General features: G+C 45.4%; 1 protein-coding gene across 4 annotated transcripts; it reads left to right on the forward strand.

Moving 5' to 3' along the window:
* The first annotated feature begins 6 nt into the window (after positions 1–6).
* Positions 7–26,433, forward strand: SAMHD1 (SAM and HD domain containing deoxynucleoside triphosphate triphosphohydrolase 1). Of its 4 annotated transcripts, XM_039699563.1 has the most exons (17): positions 74–128; positions 203–269; positions 4,320–4,383; positions 5,017–5,098; positions 6,389–6,549; positions 8,196–8,311; positions 9,811–9,881; positions 10,636–10,791; positions 13,504–13,604; positions 13,702–13,810; positions 14,330–14,421; positions 15,753–15,868; positions 18,812–18,951; positions 21,633–21,722; positions 22,854–22,958; positions 23,275–23,412; positions 24,522–26,433. In XM_039699563.1, the coding sequence occupies exons 4-17, from the start codon at positions 5,060–5,062 to the stop codon at positions 24,642–24,644; spliced, it is 1,557 nt and encodes a 518-aa protein (XP_039555497.1). In that variant the 5' UTR covers positions 74–128; positions 203–269; positions 4,320–4,383; positions 5,017–5,059; the 3' UTR covers positions 24,645–26,433. The 4 variants fall into 4 exon arrangements, with proteins under 4 accessions (XP_039555496.1, XP_039555494.1, XP_039555497.1 ...); XM_039699562.1 differs by having other exon boundaries at positions 7–269; XM_039699564.1 differs by lacking the exons at positions 74–128; positions 203–269 and adding an exon at positions 1,462–3,141.

Consider the following 26,433-nt stretch of genomic DNA (forward strand, 5'->3'; position numbering starts at 1 on the left):
CAAGCGCGCGCGGTGCGAGGGGCCCCGCGGCGCCGGCAGCGACCCGCGGCTCTGGGACACCGAGCGGCTCTGCCAGCACCTCGCCCGCTGCGGCGTGGGCGACCCCAGCCTGCTGCGCCGCTTCCGAGGTACGGCGGGCCGGGGCCGGAGCCGCGGCCGCGTGGCCCGGCCGCTGGTGCTGACGCTTCTCTTGCTCCCGCAGAGAGCGGAGTCACCGGGAGGATGCTGCTGGACCTGCCGGCCTGCGCCCCCGAGCTCGTCCGCGTCTGGTGAGCGCCGCCGCGGGAAGGGGCCCAGGCGCGGTGGCTGCGGCGGGCGGGCCGTGCCAGCCCGGCTGGCTGCGCTAGGCCGCGGGGGAGCGCCGGGAACGGGCCGATCCCGGAGCCTCGGAGCAGCTCCCAGCTCCCGCTGATCCCAGCGCTACCGTGGCGCGGACGCTTGCTGCTCAAATAACCACGAGAAGCAAAAAACCTCCATCCTTTAGAAAGGTTTAATGAAGGTCCCCGGGGTAGCGCAGTGAGCTTTGGCGTGTTGCTGGGAACTCAAGAGTGAGCTCCACGGGTTCTGGTAGGAACTTTCTTTTCTGCCTGAAGTTGCTGCTGCTCCACCTCCAGGAACGGCCCCGGTGTTTGGCAGAGGTGTGCTCGGGAGAGGCTGGCTGTCACCGGTCTGCCTCGGAGAAATCCCGGGCATTGACAGCTCCGCCGTGCACTCGGCTCTCTGTTGTGCCGGCAGGAGCGTGGACTGCTGTGGAAGAAGAAGTGTTGTGGTGTGTTCAGGCAGAACAGGGGCCTGCGGGTGAGTGGCCGAGTCCTTGCTGCCCTGAGCGTCCAGAGCGGGCAGTCTGGCTGGTAGTGGTCACCTGCCACAAACACCGGGACACTGCATGCTGTTCAAGTGTGTGAAGGATTGTTCCCAGCAGTGAGGGATGACGGGGCCCAAAACCCTTTTATCTTTCTGGTGGTGAATATATTTTCTTACCTTTCTGGAACAGTAGAGAGTATGAATATGTCCTGCTATTCTGTGTGTTGGGAAAGGCCCCTTTGCCCCTTCTCTGCCCCACTGGGGATCCTCTTTTGCTCCCCTCTGGTGGGATGTGAGCCTGCTTGCTCACCACATACTTCCTGGTGGTTTTTAATCTTGTGATGTCTTTTCTTTACTCCTTTGTTAATCTTGTTTATACTGTTTCCTTCAAATTTGTCTCAAAACCCATGTGCTGCCTCCAGCTGTTGGCTGGTGGCCCTGAGGTAGGCTGGGGTGTGTAATCTGGCTGGTGCACACAAGTGCAGAGCTGTGCTTTCTGCTGGGGGTTAGAGCACTGTGGTGCTGGCTCCTTGGCTGAAGGCTCGTCTGAGCTCATGCTGTGCTGAGGGTGAAGGGCTCTTCTGCTGTTTTATTGAGACATCTGTGTACAAAGTGGGGTGGGAAAGGGCAGGTGTGTGGGCACGAGTAGTAGAAGACAATAAAAAGCTGGTGTGACGCAGCGGGACAAGGCAGAAGTGCTGTGCCTCAGACAAGGTAAGACATGCTGGAGTCATTCAGGTATTTTTGGTTTCTCTTTTTGTGGAAGAGGGGTTTAACTGCCGCGGTTCGAAGTGTTCAGATAGAAATGCTGTGATGCCGTGAAGGCAGCTGAAGGCTTTGTTTATTGCTGAAATTCCAGGTAATTGCCTGAAATGACAAGCTGGTGTCTGGTTTTATTTAGGACTTGCCAGGAAGCTGGTTGCTTCTAGCAGGGAAGGAGCATCAGGTGTCCAGGACACATTGGACACGTGCAGCCAGTCTGGGGAGTCAGAGACTGTCTGTCAGTGCTGGACATGGGCAGCAGGATGGGGCAGCCAGGGGTCCCTCAGCATGGGATACAGGTGATGGGGGCACAGGGCTGTGGAGAGCAAATGGTGATGGGTTTACAGGTGGCTTGTGGGTTTTCTTTGTGTAAGATATTAACTTTGTATAAGTTTCCTTCTGTGAGATCTGAAATCTTGTTTCTATTAAGCTGAAACTGTTGCGAGTTGGAGGAGAAATTGCTCAAGCATTCTATTTTTTTGTAAACACCTCTAACTTTGCATTAAGAACAATTCTTTTGCTGCCCACTGCACACTGTCCTGCAAAGTTTGATAATTTCTCTGTGACAGGCCACTAGTGAATGCCTGTCTTTATTTCCCTGGGTTCCTGGGTGTTCAGAGGGGAGAGCTTGGGCCACTGGTGCTCTCTGAGTTCCCCAGGTGTTCTCATGTTGCTGGCAGTGGATGTTTTGTGTGATGTGCAGAGTGCTGCCTGCTGGACACAGATGATGAGTGGGGCTGTCTGGCTGACCTCTTCAGGCACAGGAAAGGGATTTTCTTGTCCTTGTGACCTGTGGCATGAAGGAGGGTGTGGACAAAGCAGGGAGGGGAGTGGGTGAGGAAGTGCCAGTTGTGCCATTTCCAAGCAGCCATCAGGATGTTGATTTGGCTGTTGGAGGAAATCTGCCTGCAGAGCCCTGGAAAACTACAATTTCCTATGTTAGCAGGATTTGTCTTGCTTGGGAGGGTCTGGCCTTGTAGATTTCAGGTGAAAAATGCACTGCAGGTGTTTTCTATCTGAAGGAGGATGAAGAGCAGGGAAGGTGGGGCATCCAGGCAATTGGTTACACTAGTATCCAGCATGCAGGATCTGACCTTTCCCCAATTCTCCTCCTCATCCCACCAGAGTAGCGAGTGGCTGTGTGGGACTGAGTCCCTGTCTGGGGTTAATCCACCACAATCCTTCTTGGAGCCCAGTGTGGGGCACAAAGAGTTACCAGATGACAGATCTGAACAGGGCATATTAAAATACAAATAGTGTGGCCAGCAGGACTAAGGAAGTGATTTTTCCCCTGTGCTGGTTGGGCCACATCTTGAGTGTTGTGTCCTGGTCTGGGCTCCCTGATTTAGGAAGCATGTTGAGATGCTGGAGCATGTCCAGAGGAGGGCAACACGGCTGGTGAAGCGTCTGGAACTCGAGCCTTATGAGGAGTGGCTGAGGGAGCTGGGGTTGTTTAGCCTGGAGAAGAGGAGGCTCACAGGAGACCTTACCACTCCCTACAACTCCCTAAAAGGAGGTACTTCTCCCAGGCAACAAGTGACAGGACAAGAGGACACAATCTTAAGCTGCACCAGGGTAAGTTTTAGCTAGACATTAGGAAAAAATCCTTAACAGAAGGAGTGATTGGGCATTGGGATGGGCTGCCCAGGAAGAGGAATCATGATCCATGGAGATATTAAAAAAAAAAAAAAGACTGGGTGTGTCACTTAGTACCATGGTTTCGTTGATAAGGTGATGTTAGTTCATAGGCTGGATTTGATGATATCAAAGGTCTTTTGCAACCTGCTTAATTCTGTGATTCTGTGTGAAAAATAAGTTGTTAAAAGCATTCATTATATTAGTTTAATAGCTGCTTGTCGCAATGTTGATTTCTTTACCCTCAGAGTTGTATCATGGAATACATGTTGGTCTGGGCATCACCAAGGGAGTTTTTCATCTTAGGATTGTGGAATGGTTTGGGTTGACCTTATTGATACCTCATTTAGACCCCTGCCACAGAAAGGGACACCTTCTGCTATCCCAGGCTGCTCCAAGCCCTGTCCAACCTGGCCTTGGTCACTTCCAGAGTTGGGGTGCCCAGCTGCTCTGGGCAACCTGTGCCAGGACCTCAGCACCCTCACAGGGAACAATTTTTTCCTAACACCCAATCTAACCCTGCCCTCTGTCAGTTTGAAACCATTGGCCCTTGTCCTGACAGTATCTGCCCTTACAAGAAGTCCCTCTCCCTCCTTTGTGTAGGTCTCCCTGAGGAACTGGAGGGCCTCACTGAGGTCTCCTGCAGACTTCCCTTCTCCAGGCTGAGCAGCCCCAGCTCTCAGCCTGTCTGCTTAGGAGAGGTGCTCCAGCCCTGCCTTGGTGCAGTCTGATCAGCAGCTACAGCCCAAGAGCTCCCTGTTAGGGAAAGCAGTACCAAAGTGGTTGAGAGGAACAGTGCTCAACAACAGCTCACACATCACATGCCTTTAATATTTTAGGGATTGTGAATTATTAAATTATTCGGATGAGAATACATAGTGCATCAAGCAGTACTTATTCCTAATAGTTGGCACTTTGTAGTCTTATTTTCTGTTAAGTTTTATGTTGAAAGGTTGATGTCAAACTGATCTCAGTGGTTAACTGTTGGAGAAAAAGTATTTTCTCATGGTAGTGTTTGCTGTCATAGTGAGGCTGAAACCATTTAGCTCAAGGGCAAGGCTTGCAGACAGAGTTAGTAAAAGAAGGTGTGATCGGGCATATTATCTCTCTCTCTCCAGACTTGTCCCACCTGTGTTCTTAGACTGCTGTGGCTACAGCAGAGTATCTGCACTGGAAGTTGAGGTGTGTGTTGTGAAGGGGACCTTTAGTAATTTATTAAAAATGACAGCAGAATGTCTTTGCAAAATAGAAAAATCAGTCTCAACAAAATCAGAACATGTTTTAAACTGCAGTGGTTTTGCTGCTGGAGTTGAAATTAATTTATGTAAAATTCAAGTTAATTTGACAAAATTAAACTTTTAACAGACAGTTGACTAATTACAAGAAATTTTTATAAAAATAATTTGTTGGGAATCTGACATTTTATTTTTAGGAGGTTTTGCATGCTTAAAAAATGTCAGTTATGGGAAAGCAACATGCAGCATCTGAATAAGTTTAAAGGACTCCAGGTGTGGCTTACTACAGTTTTTTTCATGAGTTTCTTGGTGGTTTTATTTCTCAGTTCTGTGTAAGTGGGAGAAGCACTTACACTGCTCTACTGACATGTTCTACAGCTATTTGTTTCCTTCCTTCTATACTTGATTTTAGAAGGATAAACGTTTTCAGTATTTTTCTGAAAAAGTTACAGTTGCAGTCTTCTTCCACCAAGGAACATCAAAGTAATGTGAACTTCCATAAGTAATTCCATATGTACTGCAAATTGTAAAGGGACATGCCTTGCAGACTTTGCTCTCAGTGTTTCTTTTTCCTTCCTAGCTGCCCAGCTGAGCGACTGGAAGTGCTGGCGTGCCTGACACAGATGCAGCAGCAGCAGCAGCAGCAGATGGAGGTGATGAAGGTAACCCATGCTATGTGGACTCCATGGCCAGGTCCTGCCCCAAGCCCTGCACGGGGCTCTGCTCCCCTCTCTGCCTCCCCACTCTTGGCTTGGTGCTGCCAGCTGGTGCCTTTCCTTTGCCCAGCAAACTCTGGGCCCTTGGTAGTGGTGGTCTGTGAAAAACCACATTAACTAGAAGAAATACTGGAATCATCATGTGGAAGCTTTCAGTGGGCACCTGCAGGTTGTGAGGGATTAAATGAGCAAAGAGCTGTTTGACATGTGTTGGAGAAGCTCCCTTTCACATCCCTCTGTGTTTATTAGTTTTTCCCCAGGCCTGAGTTAACAGACTCCTCCTTGCTTTCACTGTTTCCTGTGTCCAGCTGTTTCTCCCAGTGGTGTGTGTTGCTTTAACTGGGGCCAGGGCTGTGCACGTTCTGTAGTAGTCTGCATATCTGCTAGAGCCCTCCCAGATCAGTGACCAAGGGCAGAAAGCACAGGAAAACCTTATTTGCCTCACTATTTTACCAAGATATGTATGTGATGGAATGGTTTTACCTGCAGTTTAACAGCAAAGATCAAAGATTAAATGTACCTTCTGCACTTGAGTCCCTGTAGTTACTGAGATGTCTCTAAAAATATGTGCTTATCAGGAAGTGCTTATTTCATATTTTGGTCATCTTGGGGGTTTATATTTTGTTTTAAGAAAAAAGTGACAATCATAATTTCCACCCAGCAATATTGCATTTGATTTTGAAAGCATGAAGAGTATCAGGCCAAACACTTGTATTGAATATCTCAGTCATGTATTGCAGTATGCTCCTTTAATTGGAATAGAAGATTAATAAAGACAGCAGTTTTCACACATATTAGGTTTTGGAATTGCGCAGTTAGAGATAACATTTTTAGGCATTTTGACTTCCCTTGCTATGTGAAATAGGCAGTTTTATCTTTTTGGTGTCAAGTTTTAGTAGTTCTCCAAGATAAATTTGGTTGTACAGAGAGGTTGAGGATGCCCCGTGTCTGGAAATGTTCAAGGTCAGATTGGATAGGGCTTGGAGCAGCCTGGTCTAGTGAAAGCTGTCCCTGCCCATGGTAGTATGTTGGATCAAGGTGATCTTTAAGGTCCCTTCCAACCTCAACCATCCTGTGATTCTGTGATAGATCTTGATAATAGGGTTGGCAGGATATGTCTGTTTTACAGATGAGCAGTCTCTCCCACCAAATACCTGACCCACCAAATACCTTGGTGCCTGTTTCTTTTCGAAGTCAAATTTTAAATGTTTGTGGTTTTTTTTCTTGCTTCTGTAGGTTTTTAATGATCCTATTCATGGGCACATTGAATTGCATCCCCTGCTTGTTCGGATCATCGACACCCCTCAGTTCCAGCGCCTGCGGTATATCAAGCAGCTGGGTGGCACATACTTTGTTTTTCCAGGAGCCTCTCACAACCGCTTTGAACACTCCCTGGGGTAAGGTGGTGGTTCTGATGCATCTCTGGCATCTAGATATCCCTGAGTTTGGTTCTGCTGCTGTGGAGTGCCAGCCAAGGGGCACTGCTTGGTGAAAACTGCTGGGAGGGCGTTTCTGGTCTCAAATGTTCTGGATATCCCGTGTGGTTGTGGGCTGTTCCCTTGAATTTCTTTTAATAAAGACAGATAAACAAACCAAGATGGATCAATGTTAGATTTCCTTCCCCACTCTTTATTATTCTAAGAATAATGTAGCTGAAAACTAAGTGCTCTATGTTCCCCAGTCAAAATACAGGTTTTAAAGAATAAACTTAGTAGGTGTACCAGGCTACTCTTATGATCTGTCAGACAGTTGTAATCCCCACACATCATCCAGCACAGCCAAAATTAATTTGATTTGTAATGTTTGCCTTTGTAGGTAAATGTGCTTCATGCAATCCATGGCAGGTTGTCAGGCTGGTAGCTGTCATTCCATTAAGCAGAAATGTGATGGACTCAAGGATTCGTAGGGTGTTGCTAGGTCATTCACACTCCTCAGGAAAGCTGATGAATGACAAATTTGAGCTTGTTTTAAATGTATATCTCAAGGGGCACTGAAATTAAGTTTGTAAGCAGTTTTTATTCAGGTGATCTGGTCAGCCCAAAGTTGCTTTTGTTGGTGCTGAAATATTGTGGAGTAAATCTTACTTAGGATGAGATTCAAATGGCTGTTGGCAAAAGGGTGAGATGAATGAGGCAGCCTGGATTAATTGCACCTGGTAAACCAAAAAGACAGAAATTTGGTTGAATATAAACAAAGTTTTCACAACAGAAGTCTGAAAACTTCAGTTCTGTCAGCAACTTTTCTTTTGAACACTTACATTGATCTATCGAGTTAAATTTAGGACATTTGTTCTCCACTTGCATATAATTTCAAAGATTCTGCAGTGTTACACATAGAAGAACTGAGCTTTGTGTGCTTACTGGTTTAGTAAAAAGCCATCAAACAGTGAAATTTGGACTAATGAAACATATTACCTCGTCATAGAAAGCCTTGTCTTGCTTTAAGCTGTTCTGAAAGAGGAACTGTTGAGGCAAGTAGAGAAAGAGGTTTGTGCAGAGGTTGTAACAAACAGTTTATGGGACTATATGCTATATATTTTCTCCTGCTGGTTTTGTGCCCGTTCAATTAAATCTCAAATCTAAAATGAATGAGAAGAAGAAAAATAATTGTCATGAGCTATTAATAAGGTAGCAGTTTGTACCATGTGTAAAGTACCATATGCTTTGGTGACTGTTGTGGGCCTTTACAGTTTGCCCTGATTGGATTCAGTGTAAGCTGAGGCACTTTAAGATTCTCACTGTCAGTAGTGCACTGCTGTTCCCTTACACAGCTTCTGTGGGGTTGTGTGTTATGAAATACTGCAGAATGCTGTGTAGTCTCTCTGTTTTGGGCATGGTATCCCATGCTTTTTTGCTTTCAGAGGACTAAAACTCTACTACAGGAAGCAGTTTGTGATTCTCTCCCACATCAGGGTTTGGGTATTCTTTGCATGCTGCCTCTCAGATAAGGACTGTGACAATGGAGCAAAACAGAGTAGGGGAGCTTCTCTGTTTCTGTTCATCCTAAACCGATGCTATATTTCTTTCTTTTCCTCCTGCAACAGGGTTGGCTACCTTGCAGGATGTCTGGTTCGTACACTGAAGGAGAGACAGCCAGAACTGGGTATAACCCAGCGAGACATCCTTTGTGTAGAAATTGCTGGGCTTTGTCACGATTTGGGTAAGGAACAACTGAGATGGGTTGTTGCTCTTGAAAAGCTAACCAGGATGAAAGGCTGGCTGTGAGGTCAGAATATGTGAGCTGGTTTGGGTTGCTCAGTGCATAGCCATATTAGAGAACAGTTTTATCTGTTCTGTTTGGTCTGGAGTACATCTGTGGAGACAGTTCCCCCTGAATCTGTAGCCACTCTTAGCTAGTGTTTTGTCCTGTTTCCAAATGGTGCTTAGAGTTCTGCCCTCAGTGGCTGAGGTGTCTACTTCCTTCTGTGATTTCTCCAGGTCTCTTGAAACATTTCAGAATGAAAATTAGTGTTCCTTTCAAAAATTGTAACATTTATTTCATAACTAGGTCTTTTCTTCAGAGCTGACACAGTGTAATTTAATATTCTCAGTGTTGCTACACTACTTGCCGGTGGTGTAGGTGCTGGAACTGGCTGTTAAGTGCAGTAGTACTTGAAGTATCTTAGGAAGGTACTCATTACACCTGAATCTTCCTCACAGATGATGGGGAAGGAATTATCTGGATGGTTGCACTCAGAGCGGTGTTTCAGGCTCGGTGTCCAGGGGAGCCCTGTTGGGGCTGGTGCTGTTGGATATCTGTCAGTGCTGGGGACAGTGGGATCCATGCACCCTTGGGCAGTTTGCCAGCAGCACCGAGCTGTGTGATGGGGTCACATGCTGGAGGGAAGGGAAGGGGCATTCAGAGGGACCTGGACAGGCTGGAGGGGCGGAGAGTGGATTGAGAGCAGCCCTCAGGAGAAGACCTTGGGGGTGTTGGTGGGTAAGACAGGACCAGAGTCAGCCCAGAACCTGCCACGTGCTGGGCTGATCCCCAGCATGGGTAGAGGTGGAGGGGAATTCTGCCCCTCTGCCTTGCTCAGGTGACACCCCAGCTGCAGAGCTGCCACCAGCCCTGCGCTCCACCATAAGGATGGGGTGCTACTTATGCACCCCATAATTGCCCCAAGGCCTTGGAGATAGACAAAGGGCTGGAGCCCCTCTGCTCTGGAGCCAGGCTGGGAGGGCTGGGGGTGTTCAGCCTGGAGGAGAGAAGGCTGCAGGGCATCCTTAGACCAAATAAAAGGGATTCTAGGAGAGCTCAGAGGGACTTTGGACAAGGTCTTGGAGTGACAGGACAAGAAGGAATGGCTTCCCACTGGCAGAGGGCAGGGTTAGATGAGATATTGGGAAGAAATTCTTCCCTATGAGTGGGGAAGCCCTGGCACAGGCTGCCCAGAGAAGCTCTGGCCACCCTATCCCCGGAAGTGTCCAAGGCCAGGTTGGACAGGGCTTGGAGCAGCCTGGGATAGTGGAAGGTGTCCCTGCCCATGGCAGAGGTCTGAGTGAGGTGATCTTTAATGTTCCAACCCAAACCAGTCTAAGACTCTATGATATGTCAAGAAAATTCAAATACAGGAGAATTCACATTCTAAGCTTGCTCAAGAAATTTTTGCTGACAACTGTGTCTCAGACTAAACCTGTGTAATCTTTATATTTAAGGTCATGGGCCATTTTCACACATGTTTGATGGAAGATTTATTCCACTCACTCGTCCAGGTTTGAATTGGAAGGTAGGCTTTTCACTATTAAAATAAAAAGACAAACCTGAGATTTTTAGAGGCAGAATAATGAATCTTTAAAGAGTTCCATTGCTTGTGAGGCTGTAGTGGTCATCTGGCCTTACCTTATTGCATCATTCTGATGGCTTAATTGAAAACCAGAATGTTGTTTTCTAATCTTGTGATGATATCCTTGTTAGGTCTGCACTGATAGTTTTGGTCAGCATTGTGCCTTAAAATGCGTATTGAGGGCTTTCTGCAGAATATATTTTACATTTCAAAAATACCAACTGGCAGCTTTCTTTTTAGTATGTTTAGTCCAAAGGTAGGATATTCAGTACTGTTTAGAACTCAAACTTTCCAGAATTTTGAGCAGAGTTTCAACAGTTGTTTGCTGTCAATGAAGTGCAACACAGTCCTTTCAGGCCTCTCTCTGCTTGTAATTTCTTAGCAAAATCAGATGAGTAATCTTTTACACAGCAAAATTGATATTTTGTCTTTTAGCATTGTAACTGCCTTGCTGCTGTTTGTCAACACACAGAATTAACAGCTCTCTGCTGAAGAGTGTGTTTCTGGACTCTGTAGACCAGGTGATTTCCTCTTCTGTTTAATTGAAATGACTAGGAAAGCACCCAGCTGCTGCACTTCACACCAGCCTGCCCATGTGCCCTGCTTGGCAGTGCTGATGGCTTGGAGTAAAGCTGTGACTCTGCAGGAAAGATGCTTAAACTATGTAATAAAATATTTGGATGGGGTTTTTTCACAGCATGAAACTTCTTCTGTTCAAATGTTTGAGCACTTGATCGCTTCCAATAAGCTAGAAGAAGTCATGAGGTCCAATGGTCTTGTCCTGGAAGAAGATATGTTGTTCATCAAGGAACAAATAGGAGGGCCTATAGATGAAACTGCCTGTGTGAAGTCGGTGAGTCAGTGTGTGCTCCTGTGGTTATCCCAAGAAGTGTCTTTATTTTGCTGAAAGAACAGATAAGTTTGGCTTCTACTATATGTTACTTCTAGCTCCATGAAGTTCTGGGAATCTTGTCACAACTGATGCTGGAGGAGTATTGTGTTTATTTCTTACAGTGCTGGTAGGTGTGTTAATGTGCTTATAGTTCCCTGAGAATTCTTACCCAAAAGCTTCCAGATCAGAGGAAAGCTGTAGAAGGTTACTTGTATTTAGGGAACCTAACTGGTGACTAGGATCCACTCAAGGGTACTGAAAGCATTGGAAGAAGTGCTCACCAAGGTATTTTTCATCACTTCCCTGCAGTCCTGGGTGGTCCCAGTTGACTGGAAATGAGCAAATGTAACTCCATGAACAAGGGTCAGAAGGATGATCTGGGAAACTACAGGGCTGTCAGCCTGACCTTGGTGCTAGGGAGGGTCGTGAGGCAGATCATCCTGAAGGCCATCATGCAGCACATAGAGGACAAGCAGGGAACCAGGCCCAGCCAGCCTGGGTTTAGGAAATGCAGGTCATGTTCAGCTGGAGGGCAGGAAGGCTCTACAGAGGGATCTGGACAAGTTGGATCAATGTGCCCAATTGTGTGAGGTTCCACAGTGCCAGGTGTTGGGTCCTGCTACAGGCTGGAGTCAGGGCAGCTGGAAAGTGGCTAGGCAGAAAAGAGGTGCTGTTTGCTTGACAGTGACTGAAAATGAGCCAGGTGAGCAAGAGGACAATGGCACCTGGCCTGTACCAGCCATAGCATGGCCAGCAGGACCAGGACAGTGACAGTGCCCCTGTGCTGGGTACTGCTGAGACCACAAGTCAAATTCTGCATTCAGTTTTGGGCCCCTCACTTGAAGAAAGACACTGAAGTGCAATAGAGAAGGGCAGTGGAGCCGGGGAAGGGTCTGGAACGCAAGTATGATGAGGAGCAGCTGAGGGATCTAAGGGGGCTTGGCCTGGAGTAAAGGAGGCTTCCCACAGTCTTGATAACAAAACTGGGCACTGGCAGTGATGAGGCAGTGAGCAATCCAAGCCTGGCCCAAGTGCCAGAGCCACAACAGCTTTGATGACAGCAGAGAAATGCTTTGATTTATTGCAGTAGCAAACACAGAGGCAGAGAAGAAGTTGAAAGAACTCATTGAAGAAATGAGTTGCCTCAAGAGGCAAGCAAGAAGGCATGGGAGTTGTTACGAAATGCTTTGATTTATTGCAGTGGCAAACATAGAGCCAGGGATAAGACTTGAAGAAATGAGTTGCCTCAAGAGGCAAGCAAGAAGGCATGGGAGTTGTTAATCATTGCAATTCTATGGAAGACCTCAGTCCTCTCTCCTCATTTTACACTTTACAGCTTTTGTCATCTCTTCAAGGACACTCATTCAGTTGCCACCAGAGTAAACAACTGGTAGCAGCTGAAGTCAGTGGGAGATCTGTCAGGACAATCTGGTCCTAATCAGAATTTATATGTAGTCCCAAACAAGTAACCCACAAATGTTCACACTTGCCCATTATTTTCTGCTGCAGGAGTGGGTAGCAATCCCATGGCAAATACAAGGAACTTGGCATGGTGAAATTGAGTCTGAGATGCTATAGGAAGAGGACATCCATTTACAAAATCCACAAGCTGACTTTTATCCCACTGGACTCATTTGCACATGAATCTTGATGCCTGCCACTAGCATTGATCTTGTGCCAGGTTCTTTCCCCGTGTCTGTTTTGCCTTGTTTGGGTTCTGTGCCTGTTTTCCAGCAGGATACCAGGAAGAGGAGTGCCACACATGATATATGGCAGCACCTTCCTGGTGTTAGGCAGCAGATTGCACTGGCAGGCTGTGCCCTGTGGCCACTGCCATGACATGGACATAGGTGTTCAGGCACCAGATATGAACAGTGTCCTGAACATGTCCCAGTAGCAGAGCTCTGTGATCATGGTATTTTTATCCATGATGTGCTTGCATCCTGCTGCTTGCCTGTGTTTCTGTTGCTATTCACATCAGTTTTAGTATTTCTGTAGTGCAGGTAACATGGAAGCCATGTTTGCATATAATGCTTTCCACTTTCAGAATTTCAAGGCCACTTCATGGCATTTTTTAGGTGAAGGATCTTTAATATTTCAAGAAAATGTGTACCTTGTATCTTATTATTTTGGCATTTGTTTCCTGTTCACCATATGGCTGAGTTGTCCCTTGTGAGGCAGGAGTTTAAGTAGCTGAATATTCAAAAAAATTTTCTTAAAACTTCAAAGTGTTTTTAAACTCTGTTCTATGAAGTTGTAGATTGCAGAAGATTGCAGGACAGTGTCATATTTGTGTATTTAATTCCCTGAAAATTAAATAATTCCAAAATTTCCTCTCTTTGCTGGTATGTTGGGTTTTTTTTTGTTTTTTCATTTCAAAGCTGCAGACTTTCTTTTAGTAGAGTAATGGGCAATAAATACTTGTGTTCATGGGTTTTATTCTTCTTGAGATTATGAGAAGACAGCTACTTAGGCCCTCTTCTGGATTTCTAATGCCTGATAGCTTCTGGAAGTTCTTTCCTTGTCTTTGTGCTCTTCACTATCTCAGTGTTGGATGTTTATCACAAGCAAAGTCAAGGTGTATTCCCACTGTCTTTAAACAGCCATTTGACATTGTTGGTACACTTTTAATTTCTTGTTGTTTCTGCTGTTTTTCTTCTTGGTTCCCGTCAGTGGCCCTACCGTGGTCGACCAAAGGAGAAAAGTTTCCTCTATGAGATTGTAGCTAATAAAAAAAATGGCATTGACGTTGACAAGTGGGATTATTTTGCAAGGTACAAATCTTATATTTTATTAGGAATTCCTATTGAGAAAATGCTACTGATGTACAAAAGTGATCATATCGTTAAACACTCTGTGGAATATTTCCAGGGATTGCCATCACCTGGGAATCCCGAATAATTTTGACTATAAGCGCTTGCTGATCTTCACTCGGGTCTGTGAAGTGGGAAACCAGAAGCACATCTGCACCCGTGACAAGGTGAGCAGTGTGTGCAGCCCAGGGGTCAGAGCACCTGGGGGCACACAGGGGAGCTGCACCCATGGCTGGGCATCCTGCCCCATGCTCCCTTAGCCCAAGAGGGAGAGAAGTATTTGCTGCTCTGAAAGTTTTTCTCAGAAGCTGCTGTTTGGGAGAGGGACAGAGCAAACCACAGTTTGAGAGCATTTGTGGCAGATCCTGTCAGGGGATACTCTACAGATGGGTCAGATCTGCGTAATCCTGCTGCAGGTCTGCTGGGCTGGAGTTGAATGTGGCTGTGGTGAGGGGCTGCTGAAGGCATGAGGAGTCCTTTTTGCTGCCAGGCTGCCTGGGTCACTGCCAGCACTCTGCTCTCCTGCCGTGGCCTGAGCCAGTTGCAAAATTTGGAAATTGTGAATAATAATCATCCTGCTTTGTGCTGTGAATGGGAGGAGACAACTAATTTGATTAATTGATTGTTTTAATTTTCCTAGTAAGACAGTGGCAAATGTAAATGCTGATAGGGTTTTTTTGATTCAGGAAGTTGGAAATTTGTACGAGATGTTCCACACCCGGAATTGCCTGCACCGGAGAGCATACCAGCATAAAACTGGCAACATCATTGAAATAATGCAAGTATATTTTCCTTTCCTTCCTTTTCAATTTATATTTAAGTTCTTGAAACAATCCATATCCATTTGGAATATTCAGAAAATCAATAAGGTGTGACATAGAATAAAAGCTACTTCTGATTCTTGTGAAAACACTTAGTGCTTAGTGTGTCATAGAGGCTGTGGTTAACAAAGCAGACAATAACAGAAAGAGAGGAGGACAAAAGCATCCTTCCACATTAAATTAAATTAGAGAAGAGTTACTAAAGGCCTGAAGAAGCACAGGACCAGGGTGTGCTTAAACCATTTAAACTGCTGACAGCTGAAGTCAAATCCTTATCTGCTAGTTAGAGACCACTTAGCTCAAACTGCCTGGTTACTAGAACAAGGTACTAACAAAGTCATGAAAGGGCTCATGTAGCTCAGCTGAGGCCTGGCTTTGTGTTTATGTAATGCAAGATTTGTTGAGGACCAACTCAGCTGGTACCTGCTGTTTTATCTCTTGTTGGTGTCTATAGAATTTTCCCTGTAACATTATTCTTTTTATTTTTCTTGAGAGTCAGAAATACTTGTATTCTCAAATGTTTTTTTCCTTAGGGTCTTGTCTGCTGGGTAACTGTCTGTTGAGTTTAATAAAAAGGAATGTTAAGGATTACACAGTACGAGAGGGATTTGGATTGCTTTCATTTCATAAACTTCACCTCCTGATTTAGGGATCCTCCAAAACTCAGACTAAAAATGCTCAGGGTTTGACAGCACCTACATATGACAAGTAAAACATATTTTTTAGTTTAGAAAAACTCAGTTCTTGGTTTCCTGTAATTATAGCACCTTTCCAAAAGAGTGTCCAAGCTGGAAATGACAGCAAGATACATGGAAATTTGGAAGAATCTCATCTTTAGAATATAATTTTTTCCCATCTGAAAATACTGATGTTTGTGATGCTTTCCCTTTACAATGCTTTACCCTCTCAGCTAACTCGGGAAGCAAGGAGTCTGCAAAAGGGTTTGCTCATCTGTGAGGGAGCCTTGCTGCAGCTGAGGGACCATGTCACCATTTTGCAGGGTTCTGCAATTGTCACAGCAGAGCTAAACCCAGTCTAAAGCAGAACAAAGTGAATTTTCTCATTCATCTAAAGGTTACTTTCTGTTCTGAAGCTGTCTTCAGTAAATCTCTGTTGGAGTGTGCAGTGACAGCATGGAGACAAGATGTTTCAGTGATCAGTGTCTGCTGTGTGCAGGAGATGCAGTTTCATCTGTTTATAACATACTAATTTGCTTCATTTTGCCTGTTGACCAGTGAGGTGTTTCAAAACTATATTATCCCAAAGCCGTAATTTTGTCTCAAACTAGGATAACAGAAGCCTTTCAAAAAGCAGACAAATATTTTGAAATAAGAGGCTCTGGAGGAAAAGTGTATCGGATTTCTACAGCAATGGAGGACATGGAAGCCTACACTAAACTAACTGGTATGAGGTCTCAGAATTATTTTTTCAAGTAAAAGAGCACGAATAGCTGTTAAAATGCTGGTTTTACTGCTTTTGTGTGCAGAAGGTGGGGCAGGCCTGGGCTGTCTAATGCTTGTGCTCTGAAATCTTGCTAGAAGGGAGAGCAGGACCTTCTAATTTAAATGACTTTTATGTTGAGAGAGAGAGAGAGAAAGAAGCACCAACTTTATATTCCACATATGTTCAGATTCAGCAGTGTTAGAAGGTTCTGCCCATGCCCTGAATTTGTTGCACTTGTCACAAGTGGGATGTGAGTGAGCTCTAAGTGGTATTACAGGTGACTGTGTCAGGTGGAGTACTGGATGTGTTTTGTGGTGTGAAGCTATTCCCAAAGCAGGTTCCAAACAGCTCTCGTGGGGTCTCAGGTTGCCCTGCCTGCCTCCCTCTCCTGGTCTGTGCTGTGGATCCCCAGTGTTCTCCTGGTTGTTTTCAGAGCTGCAGTGGGGGCTAGGCAGCCTTACTGCTCTGTACGTGCAGGGCAGGGGTGCTGCAGGTCCTGCTCAGGGCTGCTCCTGATCACTGGCAGCTCTTGCAGCACCTGTCAGCTACAGATCACCAGGACTTCCAAGCTGGTCCTCCTGAGTTTCCATCACCAAGCCTTAGCTGGCCAACACAGAGACTGAGGAACTTCTGTCTTTGGTCCATGGATGAAGTGACAGGGCCTGAGGGCACTGTTGTAGAGAGTCCTGTGTGCCTTAGCCTTTGTCATGTCCTTCATCTGCCAGAGCCGCCTGCAGTCTGCTGCGGGAGGAGTCCCCTCTGTCATCCTCCTCTGTCATCGTGTGCCTCGGCTCAGGGCAGGACAGGGGTGGCTGGTTTGAGGGGCAGTAGTTGTTGGGGAACATGAGCTGCCTTGCTGAGCAATGGAAGGCTGGGCAGAAAGGACAGAATAGGGGTGAAGTTGTTCCTGTGCTGGGCCTGTTCCTGCGGGATGGCTGGCCTGGTGGGTCTTGCTGTAACCACCTGCTTACCTGTGCCACCTGGTGAGGAGCACAGCTCGGGGCAAGGACAGCAGGGCCGTGCCCAGCCTCTCACAGCAAGGAACTGCTTGCTGGGACCATCTGTTCAGCAAGGAGGGCTGAACAGCAAGGGGGAGTGATGTGAGGAATGTTCCTGCATGTACAATGGAGCATGAAGGACGAGTATGGCCTCCTCTTAAACCTCCTTTCTGCCTCTGGTGCTGTGGAGGGTAAGATTTTTCCTTTTTTTCTTTTCGCTCAGGGAACTTTCTTCCATTTGTTGCCTGCGAGATGGGAATGAACAATACTTAAGAGAGAGAAAAGATGTAGCCAAGGAGGAGGGGGAAGAGTGCAGTTTGCTACCATTCTCTTGGGAAGGGCAGAGATAGCGGGAGATTTTGGATGAGGGGCTGGGCTCAGCTCTGCTCACTGCCCTGGGATCAGAGGTGAGATGGGCAGGCTGCTGCTGGGCAGAATTTGCTGCCACCATGGAATTCTGTCCTGCGCTGCTTTCTGCTTAGCGGGGGTGAGCTGCTGCTCATGAGAGCAGCTGCTGAACTGGGACCTTTCCCACACCCGACCTCACTGGGACGGGGCCCCCGGCCCCCTCCCCATTCCCGGGGAGCGTCTGTGGGAGAAGGCCGCCCTGGGCTCTGCGTCTGCCCTCGGTGCTGCCGGGCTGCTGCTTGTTTGCCTTCTTACACACACACACGTTAGTAAGGAACTGCTGTTCCTTTTCTCATATCTTTGCCTGAAAGCCCTGTAATTTCAAAGTGATAATAATTTAAATGGAAGAGGTTCATATTCACCATTCCAAGGGAGGTTCCCATCTTCTCTGGCAGACACCTGTCCTTTAATCCAGGAAAAGTGCTTGCAACCTGGACACTCCTAAGTTATTTCAGCAGTCCCTGGTGACTGATGCTTCTGTGAATTGTCCAGTTATGGACCTCTACAAATTATGAACCTCTGGGAGGTTCTGCAGCAGGAGGTTCCCTGGTTTTCTTCCATGGTGGGTGAAGAGCCACCATGTGTTGCCTCCTGATTTGGAACAAATCCTAGTTCTAGTAAAGGCTGAGACAGCAAAGCATTCCTTGTCACTGCTGCTTTTGCACAGGGAAGATGTTCATGGGCTTATTTCCCCTGCATTATCTATTCTTTGTCTCAAGAGACTTGGTCTGTGGCTCTTTATGGAGGAGTTGCTGGCTTTGGTTGAGCTTGTCCATTAAACCAGTTGAATGTGTTTTGGTACACAGCTCAGAGATTGTTCTGGACCCTGTTGGAGCTCCTCAGGCCAGTTGCAGCTCAGGGTAGGCTCTTGCAGGGCTGTGCTTGCAGCATGTGTCGAAGCTGCCCAGGTGTTCCTGGCCAGGGAGTGCAGTCGTGGGGTGCAGGTCAGGCCAGCAGCATCCTGGCAACAGCAGTCTCTAGGACAGCCAAAAATAACCCTTCTGTTCTGAAGCCACATCAAAAGAAACCTGATGGTGGGAGTCTTGCTGCATGTGTCACTGTCATGTGGAGTCAGGAGGGAGGATTTCGATGCTGGCTTCCAAAGTCTGAGAAAACCTGAAGGATTAATGGCCATTCTTTATTTTTTGACAAGATAGAGTCTTTGCCCATGTCCTGAGCTAGTTAGTGGTGGAGTTCAGGATAGTGTGCTAAATAAGACTGGCTAAATAAGAGGAGAAAGTAACTTCTAGTGAAATAAAAAAGTATGTTGCCAAGGTGAGAATTGAGATAGTTTTTCTGCCAACAACCATTGTGAAACTAATGATAATTAAGGTAATATTGTGACTTCTCATTGTCAGACTTAGTTCCGTCACTCCCTGAAAGTGACTTTCCTGAACCAGCAGTTTCTCTGGTTGCTTTAACCTTTAGCCCTGTTTGTTCGTTTTACTGTGACACTGGATTGTGACATACATAATAAAAATCAATGCAACTTTGGCAGACTGTCTCTACCTGGAAATTCTGCACTCAAATCACCCAGAACTGGAGGAGGCACGAGAAATTCTGCGTAAAATAGAACGACGTGAATTATACAAGTTTTTAGGAGAGACTCGACCTGAATCAAAGAAGGAAATTATAAAGGTAATGTCCCTTAGCAGAACGTTCTGCATTCTGTCCCCATAGAAATGTTCTTGAAGTTGCTGAACATCCATTTATCTCTGTGTGGGCTTTGTTTAGTTTGAGGGTTTGGGGGTTTTTTGTTATTTGCTATTCAAAAAATAGTTAAAAGTTTTCTGCCTGTCTTTAAATAGCTGAGCCATGAAACATGGGGAAAGTTTTATCTACAGACAATCAGAACGCCAACAGGTGGAAATTCAGAAGCTGAATTATTGCAGAAATATTTTCAGGAAAAGCTTTTCTGAAAAATATAAAATTTTATAAAATATTCTTACAGTCCATTGATTTAAAAGGTTATTACATCATTTGATGTTCATGAAAAATTTCAAAACAATAACAAACACGTTTGCTTTGAATCATAATGTGTGTGCTTTGCTTTGAGAATAAATATCAAACTGAATAATAGCTGCTGATTTTCTTGGTATTAAATTCTCTACTAAGCATGAGAATGCATGTACATTTTCCAGTCTTTTTCATGAGTGCTTTTCAAAGTAGATATCAGTTTAATTCCTGTTGTCTTATTTCAAAATAATGATATATTAGAGCTCACTTCAGCTGGCTCAGCTTTTTTAATGTGCTGTACTGTGTTGTCAGGTCATCAGCTACTTATCCCCAAATTTCATCCATACTGGTGAAAATTTTCTGTTCCTGATTTCCAGAAGTGTATGTCTGCATCTAGAAAGCATTCATAAAAATAATTCAGCTCTTTTAAAGAATAAGGTTAGAGAAGGACTACTAGATGTAGCTGTTCATCTTTTTGTTTGAGGAGAAGATTTGCTTGTATTCTTTGTTTAAGAAAAAGTAGCATTAAGAGATTCTGTATTACAAAAGCAGGAGGAAACAGGTGAAAGCAAACATGAAATGGTTGTATATGGATTGTCAAGTTTCTGCCCTTCTGAGGAGAAGGTTGGGGTAGGTGGCCCAACAAATCAGGAGACAGGTGTGAGAGCAAATGTTACGAGTTTCACCTTTAAACAGCTCCTTTTAAAAGCTTGATTAATGAAGGGAAAACTGTCACTTTGAAAGTCCAGCCAGAGGCGTTGGATCTTGGGGTATCCAGGGTATTGTTTTGAAGAGAGACTGGATCCCTGCCAGTGCTTTGCAGCTCGGGGTGCACAGCTGAGGGCTGGAGGGAGGATGTTTCCCCCTGTGGTGCCTGTGCAGGAATGTCAGAGGCTCAGCCTCCTCTCAGCGCTGCAGGGGAGCTGCACAAGACAGAGCTGTGTCTGCTCTGCTCCTTCACACACCACAAGGTTGTGTTTAGAGCCACAGAATGGTTTGGGTTGGAAAGGACATGTAAAGGCCATCCAGTCCATCCTCCTGCCATGAACAGGGACAGCTTCCACTAGACCAGGTAGCTCCAGCCCTGTGTGTTTCTGTGATTCTCAAGCTGGCCAGAGCCAGGGGAAAATCCCAAAGAGCTTGAGAGTTCTCAAATTCAGGTTGAGTTTCCAGTTAATGCAAACCAGAAAGGTAATTTCAAAACAATGCAAGCAAAGTTAGGCAGTAAGTTAACACATATACATTCTGATACAGAGTAGAAATAATTACAAACAGGCTGCCTCAAGACTGTTCCCTCCTGGCAAAGTTTTCCTCTGAGCTTGCTCTCAGTCTAAATAAACCTTTTCTTGGTTTCTAGAGTCACTGCAAACCACACGCGTGCAGCAGCTTGGCAATGTGTGTGAATTTCTCTTGTCAGTCTCTTCATCTCTACAATGAACAAATCAACAGGGAAAAAACCAAAACCAACCAAACAAACAAAAAAACCCAAAAAACAAACAAACAAAAACACCAAAAAACAACCCAGCTGCTCCTAGTGGAATTCCTTCCCTCCTGGACAGTCTCCAGACTGCTCTGGGCTGCATTCCCATGAGTCTCAGTTGCTCCCAGGAAATCTTGCTGCTTCAAATTTTGCATCTTCCCTCAGAAAAAAGGCCACAGCCTTTGAATGAGGACTCACACATTTCAGTGGACAGCTGTTCTCCATCTAACCATGCACCTCTGCTTTTCGTTAGCCTAAGTGTCAGCAGGGAATATTCCTCTGGGGCCAAAACCAAGCAAAACTCCTTTGTGGGTTTCAGTTTGTGGAGTACTTTAGCGGAGTACTTTTTGTAGTGGTTTTTTTTTTTTTGTGGTTGTCTGTCTCTTGTGGTTTTTTATATGTTTTACTGCATAGATATAAAAGCTTTATTAGAGGGTAAGATCCTGCAGCCCTTCATTTAAAAAGTTCAGTGAAAATGTCTAGTATTCAGCTTTGGGGAACTTAATTGTAACACATTTGTATTGGTAAAACAGTTGATTGAAGGTACTTATTTTCTACTTTCATGCTTCAGCATTCTGGATGGTGCACTCCTGCTCTCTGCCTGCCCCATCATCAGGTGTAAAGCTCCTCCTTCACAGACTGGCAGATTTGGGGTCTTCTCATTTGCATAAGTTTGGTTTCTTTCTAAAAACTGGGTTTTGTATTAATGGCTGTGGTGTTCAAACAACCAGATTGTTGCAAGAGTCTTGTCAATCTGTGAAGAATTGAAAGCTTTGGTTTAAAAACATATTGTGTCAGGTGTTGTGTTGCCTTGACCTAGACCTGAGAGTGCATAAAGGTAAATTGAGTTACTGAGTTAATCCTTTGGTTTGGTTTCTTTCAGAGCAACAGCCTGGCAGAAAGCATTGCTAATTCCAAGCCAGAGAAGGACCCTCCAGATGTGGAGCTAAAGGCTGAGAACTTCATAGTTGATGTAAACACCTCTCAGGGCGGGTTCAAGTAAAACCTTCTCTATCACAGAGGGCCTTGTATACCCTGGTGAAAGAACAGCCCCACAGGGTGTCTGCAGCTGCAGGCCTGGTTCACTTTGAGGGTCTGAGGGCAATGAGTTTCCCGTGGGAGGTTTGCTGTGGTGGGAGGGTGTGGGGCAGGCAGTGGGAGCCTCACTGGGCTGTCACCTATACACTGCTCCTGGTGACAAATGGGCTCTCCTGTCACTGTCCTCAGTCCAACCAGGAGCAGTGGAGAAACCTGTGGGGTTTGATACAGGGGTGTCAATGGCAGCAGCCTGGGGACCCCTGGATGGGTCAGGAAGGCAGGAAACCTCTGGGGCCAGTGGGAAGAAAAGAGGCAAAGTGACCTCCAGGCTCCAGGTGTTGCACTCCTGATGCCTGGCAGGCACAAAGCACCTGCTGCCATGGCTCAGTCTGCAGCCAGCAGTGGTGGGAGGGAGGGAGCCTGAGGCAGAGGAGGGAGCTGGGGCAGTCTGCAGGCATCACACAACTTAATCCCTATTCTCAGTTCATTCTGGGAAGAGCGAGTGGCTTTCCACAGAGTGCTTCACGAGCTGCTCCTACAGCACCCTTGCACTGAAGGTTCACTTCACTGGCCAGACTGCAGCAGTTCACTGAGCTTTAAAGAATTTGCCTGGGCTTTTCCCATCCCACAAACTGAAATCGTAGGGAAGTGGGTCCATGACCACAGAAATGTTGGTGCACCAGGCTGATGTAAATGATGTCTGAACCTCATGTTTATGATTGTAAGCTCTGCTGCAGCCTCTGCAGGCTGTGTGTTTTGGGGAGGCCCAGGCTGGCAAGGGCCCAGTCCACTTCCAGTGCTGGAAACCAGAATGTTTCAGAGCACAACTGGGAGCTGGTCACTGTAAATGTGAATATCCACCTGGCAGCATCAGAGCAAGAGGGGGTGGAAGAAAAGATGCAAAATGCAACTACCAGATTGGTTTTTTTCAAGTAATAATTTGTTAATTACTGTTTCATTTGATGACTAATTTTCAGGAGTGGAGTGTGTGTGGCTTTTTGTATTTATTGTGAGAAAACAAAAGACAAACATTAACAAATGCCATTTTCTGTGTTTTACATGCAAGGTTATCAGCATGGATTATGGAATGAAGGAACAGAATCCAATTGATAAGGTTCACTTCTATTGCAAGGCTGATCCTTCCAAGGCAGTCAAAATCAGTAAAGAGCAGGTAGGTTTTTACTTTCCTTCTGAAAAGCATTTTCACCATCTGTGATGGAAGTGATCACAGTCCTGTGTGGTTGTTCATGCAGGATTTGTGGAGAGGTGGTGGGATCTTGGCCTTGCAGATCTTCAGTATGTGTTGTACTGTGACAATCTGGAACCCTGACAGCCTTTGCATATGAACAGTAGTTAATTGGAATACACCAGGAGTTGGAATATCACAATTGCTTTGGATAAAACTCATGGATTGTAGTGGAGCTTCTTACTGCTTTCCTTCTACATTCCAAGAAATACTAAAGCTTTTTTTCTGTTTTATTTCAAAGGTTTCAAAGCTTTTGCCCAAAATATTTATGGAGCAGGTTGTCCGGGTTTATTACAAAAGTCAGGATCCACGTATTATTTCAGCTGCAAAACAGTACTTTGTTCAGTGGTGCATGCAGAATGATTTCACCAAACCACAGGTAACAAATTCACTCATTTTATTTCTTGTTTAGAGCTCAAATCTTCATCTATAAGCTTGCTTTTTCATTAACAAGTTAGACATTTGGACCTTGCCTTTGTGGCAGAGGCTCCTACTCACTCACCTAACCCCTGGTTTTATCACAGCTCCCATCTGGGGGTGCTTTGGTTTCACTGAAGTAGTGCTGGAGACACCTAAAAGTACCATAGGATCATAGAATCATGGAATGGTTTGGGTTGGAAGGGGATGTTGAAGATCACCTTGTTCCAAACCCCTGCCATGGCAGAGACACTTTCCACTAGACCAGGCAGGGGAAAGATCTGCAACCTCAACCATGAGAAGGCCCCAGGAGAGGAGTGTTCCTAGGTGGGGATGCAGGCATGGAAAACTGGGTAAGGCCCATTCTTAAGGTCATTCTTCTGGCCTCTGTCTTTTAGATCAGGTAATTTTAGAAGGGCTTTTTACAAATGGATCAAGCAACAGCTCTCCCTGGTTGTAGAGTCTGGTTGTGTCCTCTAAGCAGATTGTTCAGGTTCAGGCACATCCACCCTGCAGGCCCTGGTGTGCTGCAGAGCACAGCAACGTGCATCTCACCAGCCACTTTCTGATCTTAGGCAGCTGATGGTCTGTGTTGGCAATGCCTGAGCACAGATTACCATCTGCATCTGACTGGGTGAGCCCCACTGCCTCAGCTGCTGTACAGCCTTGCTTGTTCAGACACTGCAAGGCACATCCCAGCACCAAGGGTAGGTTGGTTGCAGCAGTGCTAATGAGCTGCTGTGGGGAGGTCACAGGAAACACTCTAATGATTCTGTTGGTAGACCAGTGGCCAGGATACAGCCAGCTGACCTTCAAGATTTTCTGGTAATAATTTAGGAAGAACTGGACTGCCCATGGTAATGCCTTCTCAGGCAGAGCAGTTTTGTCTCTCCACCACTCACTGCAGCAGTTTCCACCTCTGGGATGCACAGTCACCAGTGTTTATTGATTTACAAAGATCCTGGGACCTTGGATTGATTTTTTCCAGTTCAACCTGAGGGTGAGCTGCTTTTCCTCGGCTTTAGAATGGAAAGCAAAAGTGAATTAATGTTTGCTGTATTTTAATGCTAGGATGGTGATGTTGTTGCTCCTCACCTAACTCCAATGAAGGAAACCTGGAATAAGATGACAGATGATGAACACAGGAGAGCCTCAGAACCCAGCTGTAAACAAAGGCTTTCTTTTGATAAGTAGCAGGTTTCTTTTTGGTGCTATTCAGTCTGCTTCCTCAGAAAATGAGTAAATTTGAGCATCAACTTTTCTAAAAGCTGGTTGGATGGACTGGAATAATTCACAGCGCAATGCAGAATGTATTTTGCAATACAGAATGTTTTAATGTAGATAGTTAAAGTGCATATTCCAGATGGACTTCTAAAAAACAATTTATTACAACAGAGTAAACTCAGTTCTCATTATTTTTTTAATGTATTGGCACTGTGTAGCAGGAGTAACTTTAAAAATTGCAATTCATTGTTATTACAAGATTTTACTACTCCGTCTAGTCCTGATCCCTTCCTTAGCTGTGCTATTGTATGACTTAGCAGAAAAAATCCCAACCCAGGTTTGATGGGGTTTTGGGGGGGTTTTCTTAGTGTCTGAGAAAGGGATAAGTATGCTTCTGAAAATACAGTGAGGTAAAGAAGAAATTACCAAGGGTGGCATCTTCAAAATCAGCAAAATTAATTTCATGAAAAAAAAGGAAGGGAGAGGGGAATCTTTTGATAACCAAAGGTTATATTTCTGGTATTCAAAAAGCTGGTGCAGCTCTTGCTACAAGTGACCACAATTTTTATTGAAGTAACAATGCATTGCAGTGCCATGCAGCCTTTTATTGTTTTATTGTGTATTTTTGATACATGGAATGTTATATTTTTTACTGTCTGTCCTGCAAAGACTGCTCAAAAGGCCAGTGGTGTGAGTGGTTGCAGGAAGGCTGGGCTGCCCAGGTGTTTGCAGGGCTCAGGTGTGCAGAGAGGGCAGTGCCAGCAGTGCCCTGCTCTGCCCATCCTGCACCAAGTGCAGCTTGGTGCTGCTTTGCACTGTACTGGGCAGACAGGCTGATCAGGAATCCATCCATTCTTGCATCCATGCCCTGTTCTCCTGGATCTCATGGCCGTCCCTGTATCATTTTTCTGTCTCTTGTAGATCTGTGAGGGTTCTTACAGTTTTCCTGTACTGGCAGTACTGGTGTGTATGTTCTGAATGTCTGTGCTGCTGGACAAGCGAAGACCATTTTCCTCTCATCTTTTACTCAGGTCTAAGAGGAAAGCTGCTTTCATTAAATAAAACCTCAAAGCTTGAAAAAGTCTGACCACAAAACTAAAAAAACAAAGTAAAAGGTTCAGTAATGCTCAGGAATTGGAGCAATCTGTGGCCTTTTTATCTGGAAAGGAAAGAGAGGTGTTGAACATCTGGCTCAGGCAGTCAGGTGTGGGTGGCCAGGGCAGATCCTGAAAAATAACCCAGTGGGAAAGTGAGAGAACTCCACAACCCCTGTAATATCTCCTTTGCCCTTTTTATCCTGGGAACTGGTGCTGTTAGAGGGAGGGAAAATGAATAGCCATGATACTTCTGCTGCTTATGTATCTGTGCTCATGTGTCTGAAGGTGTAACCTCTGGTGCTCCTGTCTAACAGTATTTCAGACCTGCAGATGAACCAGATTGGTTAGAAGGGCTTGTGACCTCTTTAAAAGCTTTTAAAAAATTCACTATTCCTCAAGAAACAATATCTTAGAGTGAAGGTATTTATCTCCCTTGTCTGCATAAGATCAAGTATAATTTTGATATAATTTTGTTCTTGTTGATTTGGTTTGTTTTTGTTACTAACTGTGCACTTTATACTTGGGAAAGATCTTTTGTTTATGTTAAACCAAAAGTGTATACTTTAGTTTAAGTTCTGAGAGCAGTTCTTTTCTCAACATGTTCATCTGAGCCTCTCTGAAGAATAAATTTATAAACTATGATTTACTATTCTTTTCAAGAA

This window comes from Passer montanus, unplaced genomic scaffold (genome assembly GCF_014805655.1).
Source record: "Passer montanus isolate IOZ18808 unplaced genomic scaffold, ASM1480565v1 scaffold136, whole genome shotgun sequence".
Classification (NCBI taxonomy): Eukaryota; Metazoa; Chordata; class Aves; order Passeriformes; family Passeridae; genus Passer; species Passer montanus.

What these genes read in the sequence shown, in the direction of transcription:
- SAMHD1 (XM_039699560.1), top strand. Translation starts at nt 223, where the DNA reads ATGCTGCTGGACCTGCCGGCCTGCGCCCCCGAGCTCGTCCGCGTCTG. An exon ending in AGCAGATGGAGGTGATGAAG is followed by an intron (nt 5,099 to 6,388) that starts GTAACCCATGCT and finishes TTGCTTCTGTAG; the next exon opens with GTTTTTAATGATCCTATTCA. An exon ending in GTCCAGGTTTGAATTGGAAG is followed by an intron (nt 9,882 to 10,635) that starts GTAGGCTTTTCA and finishes GTTTTTTCACAG; the next exon opens with CATGAAACTTCTTCTGTTCA.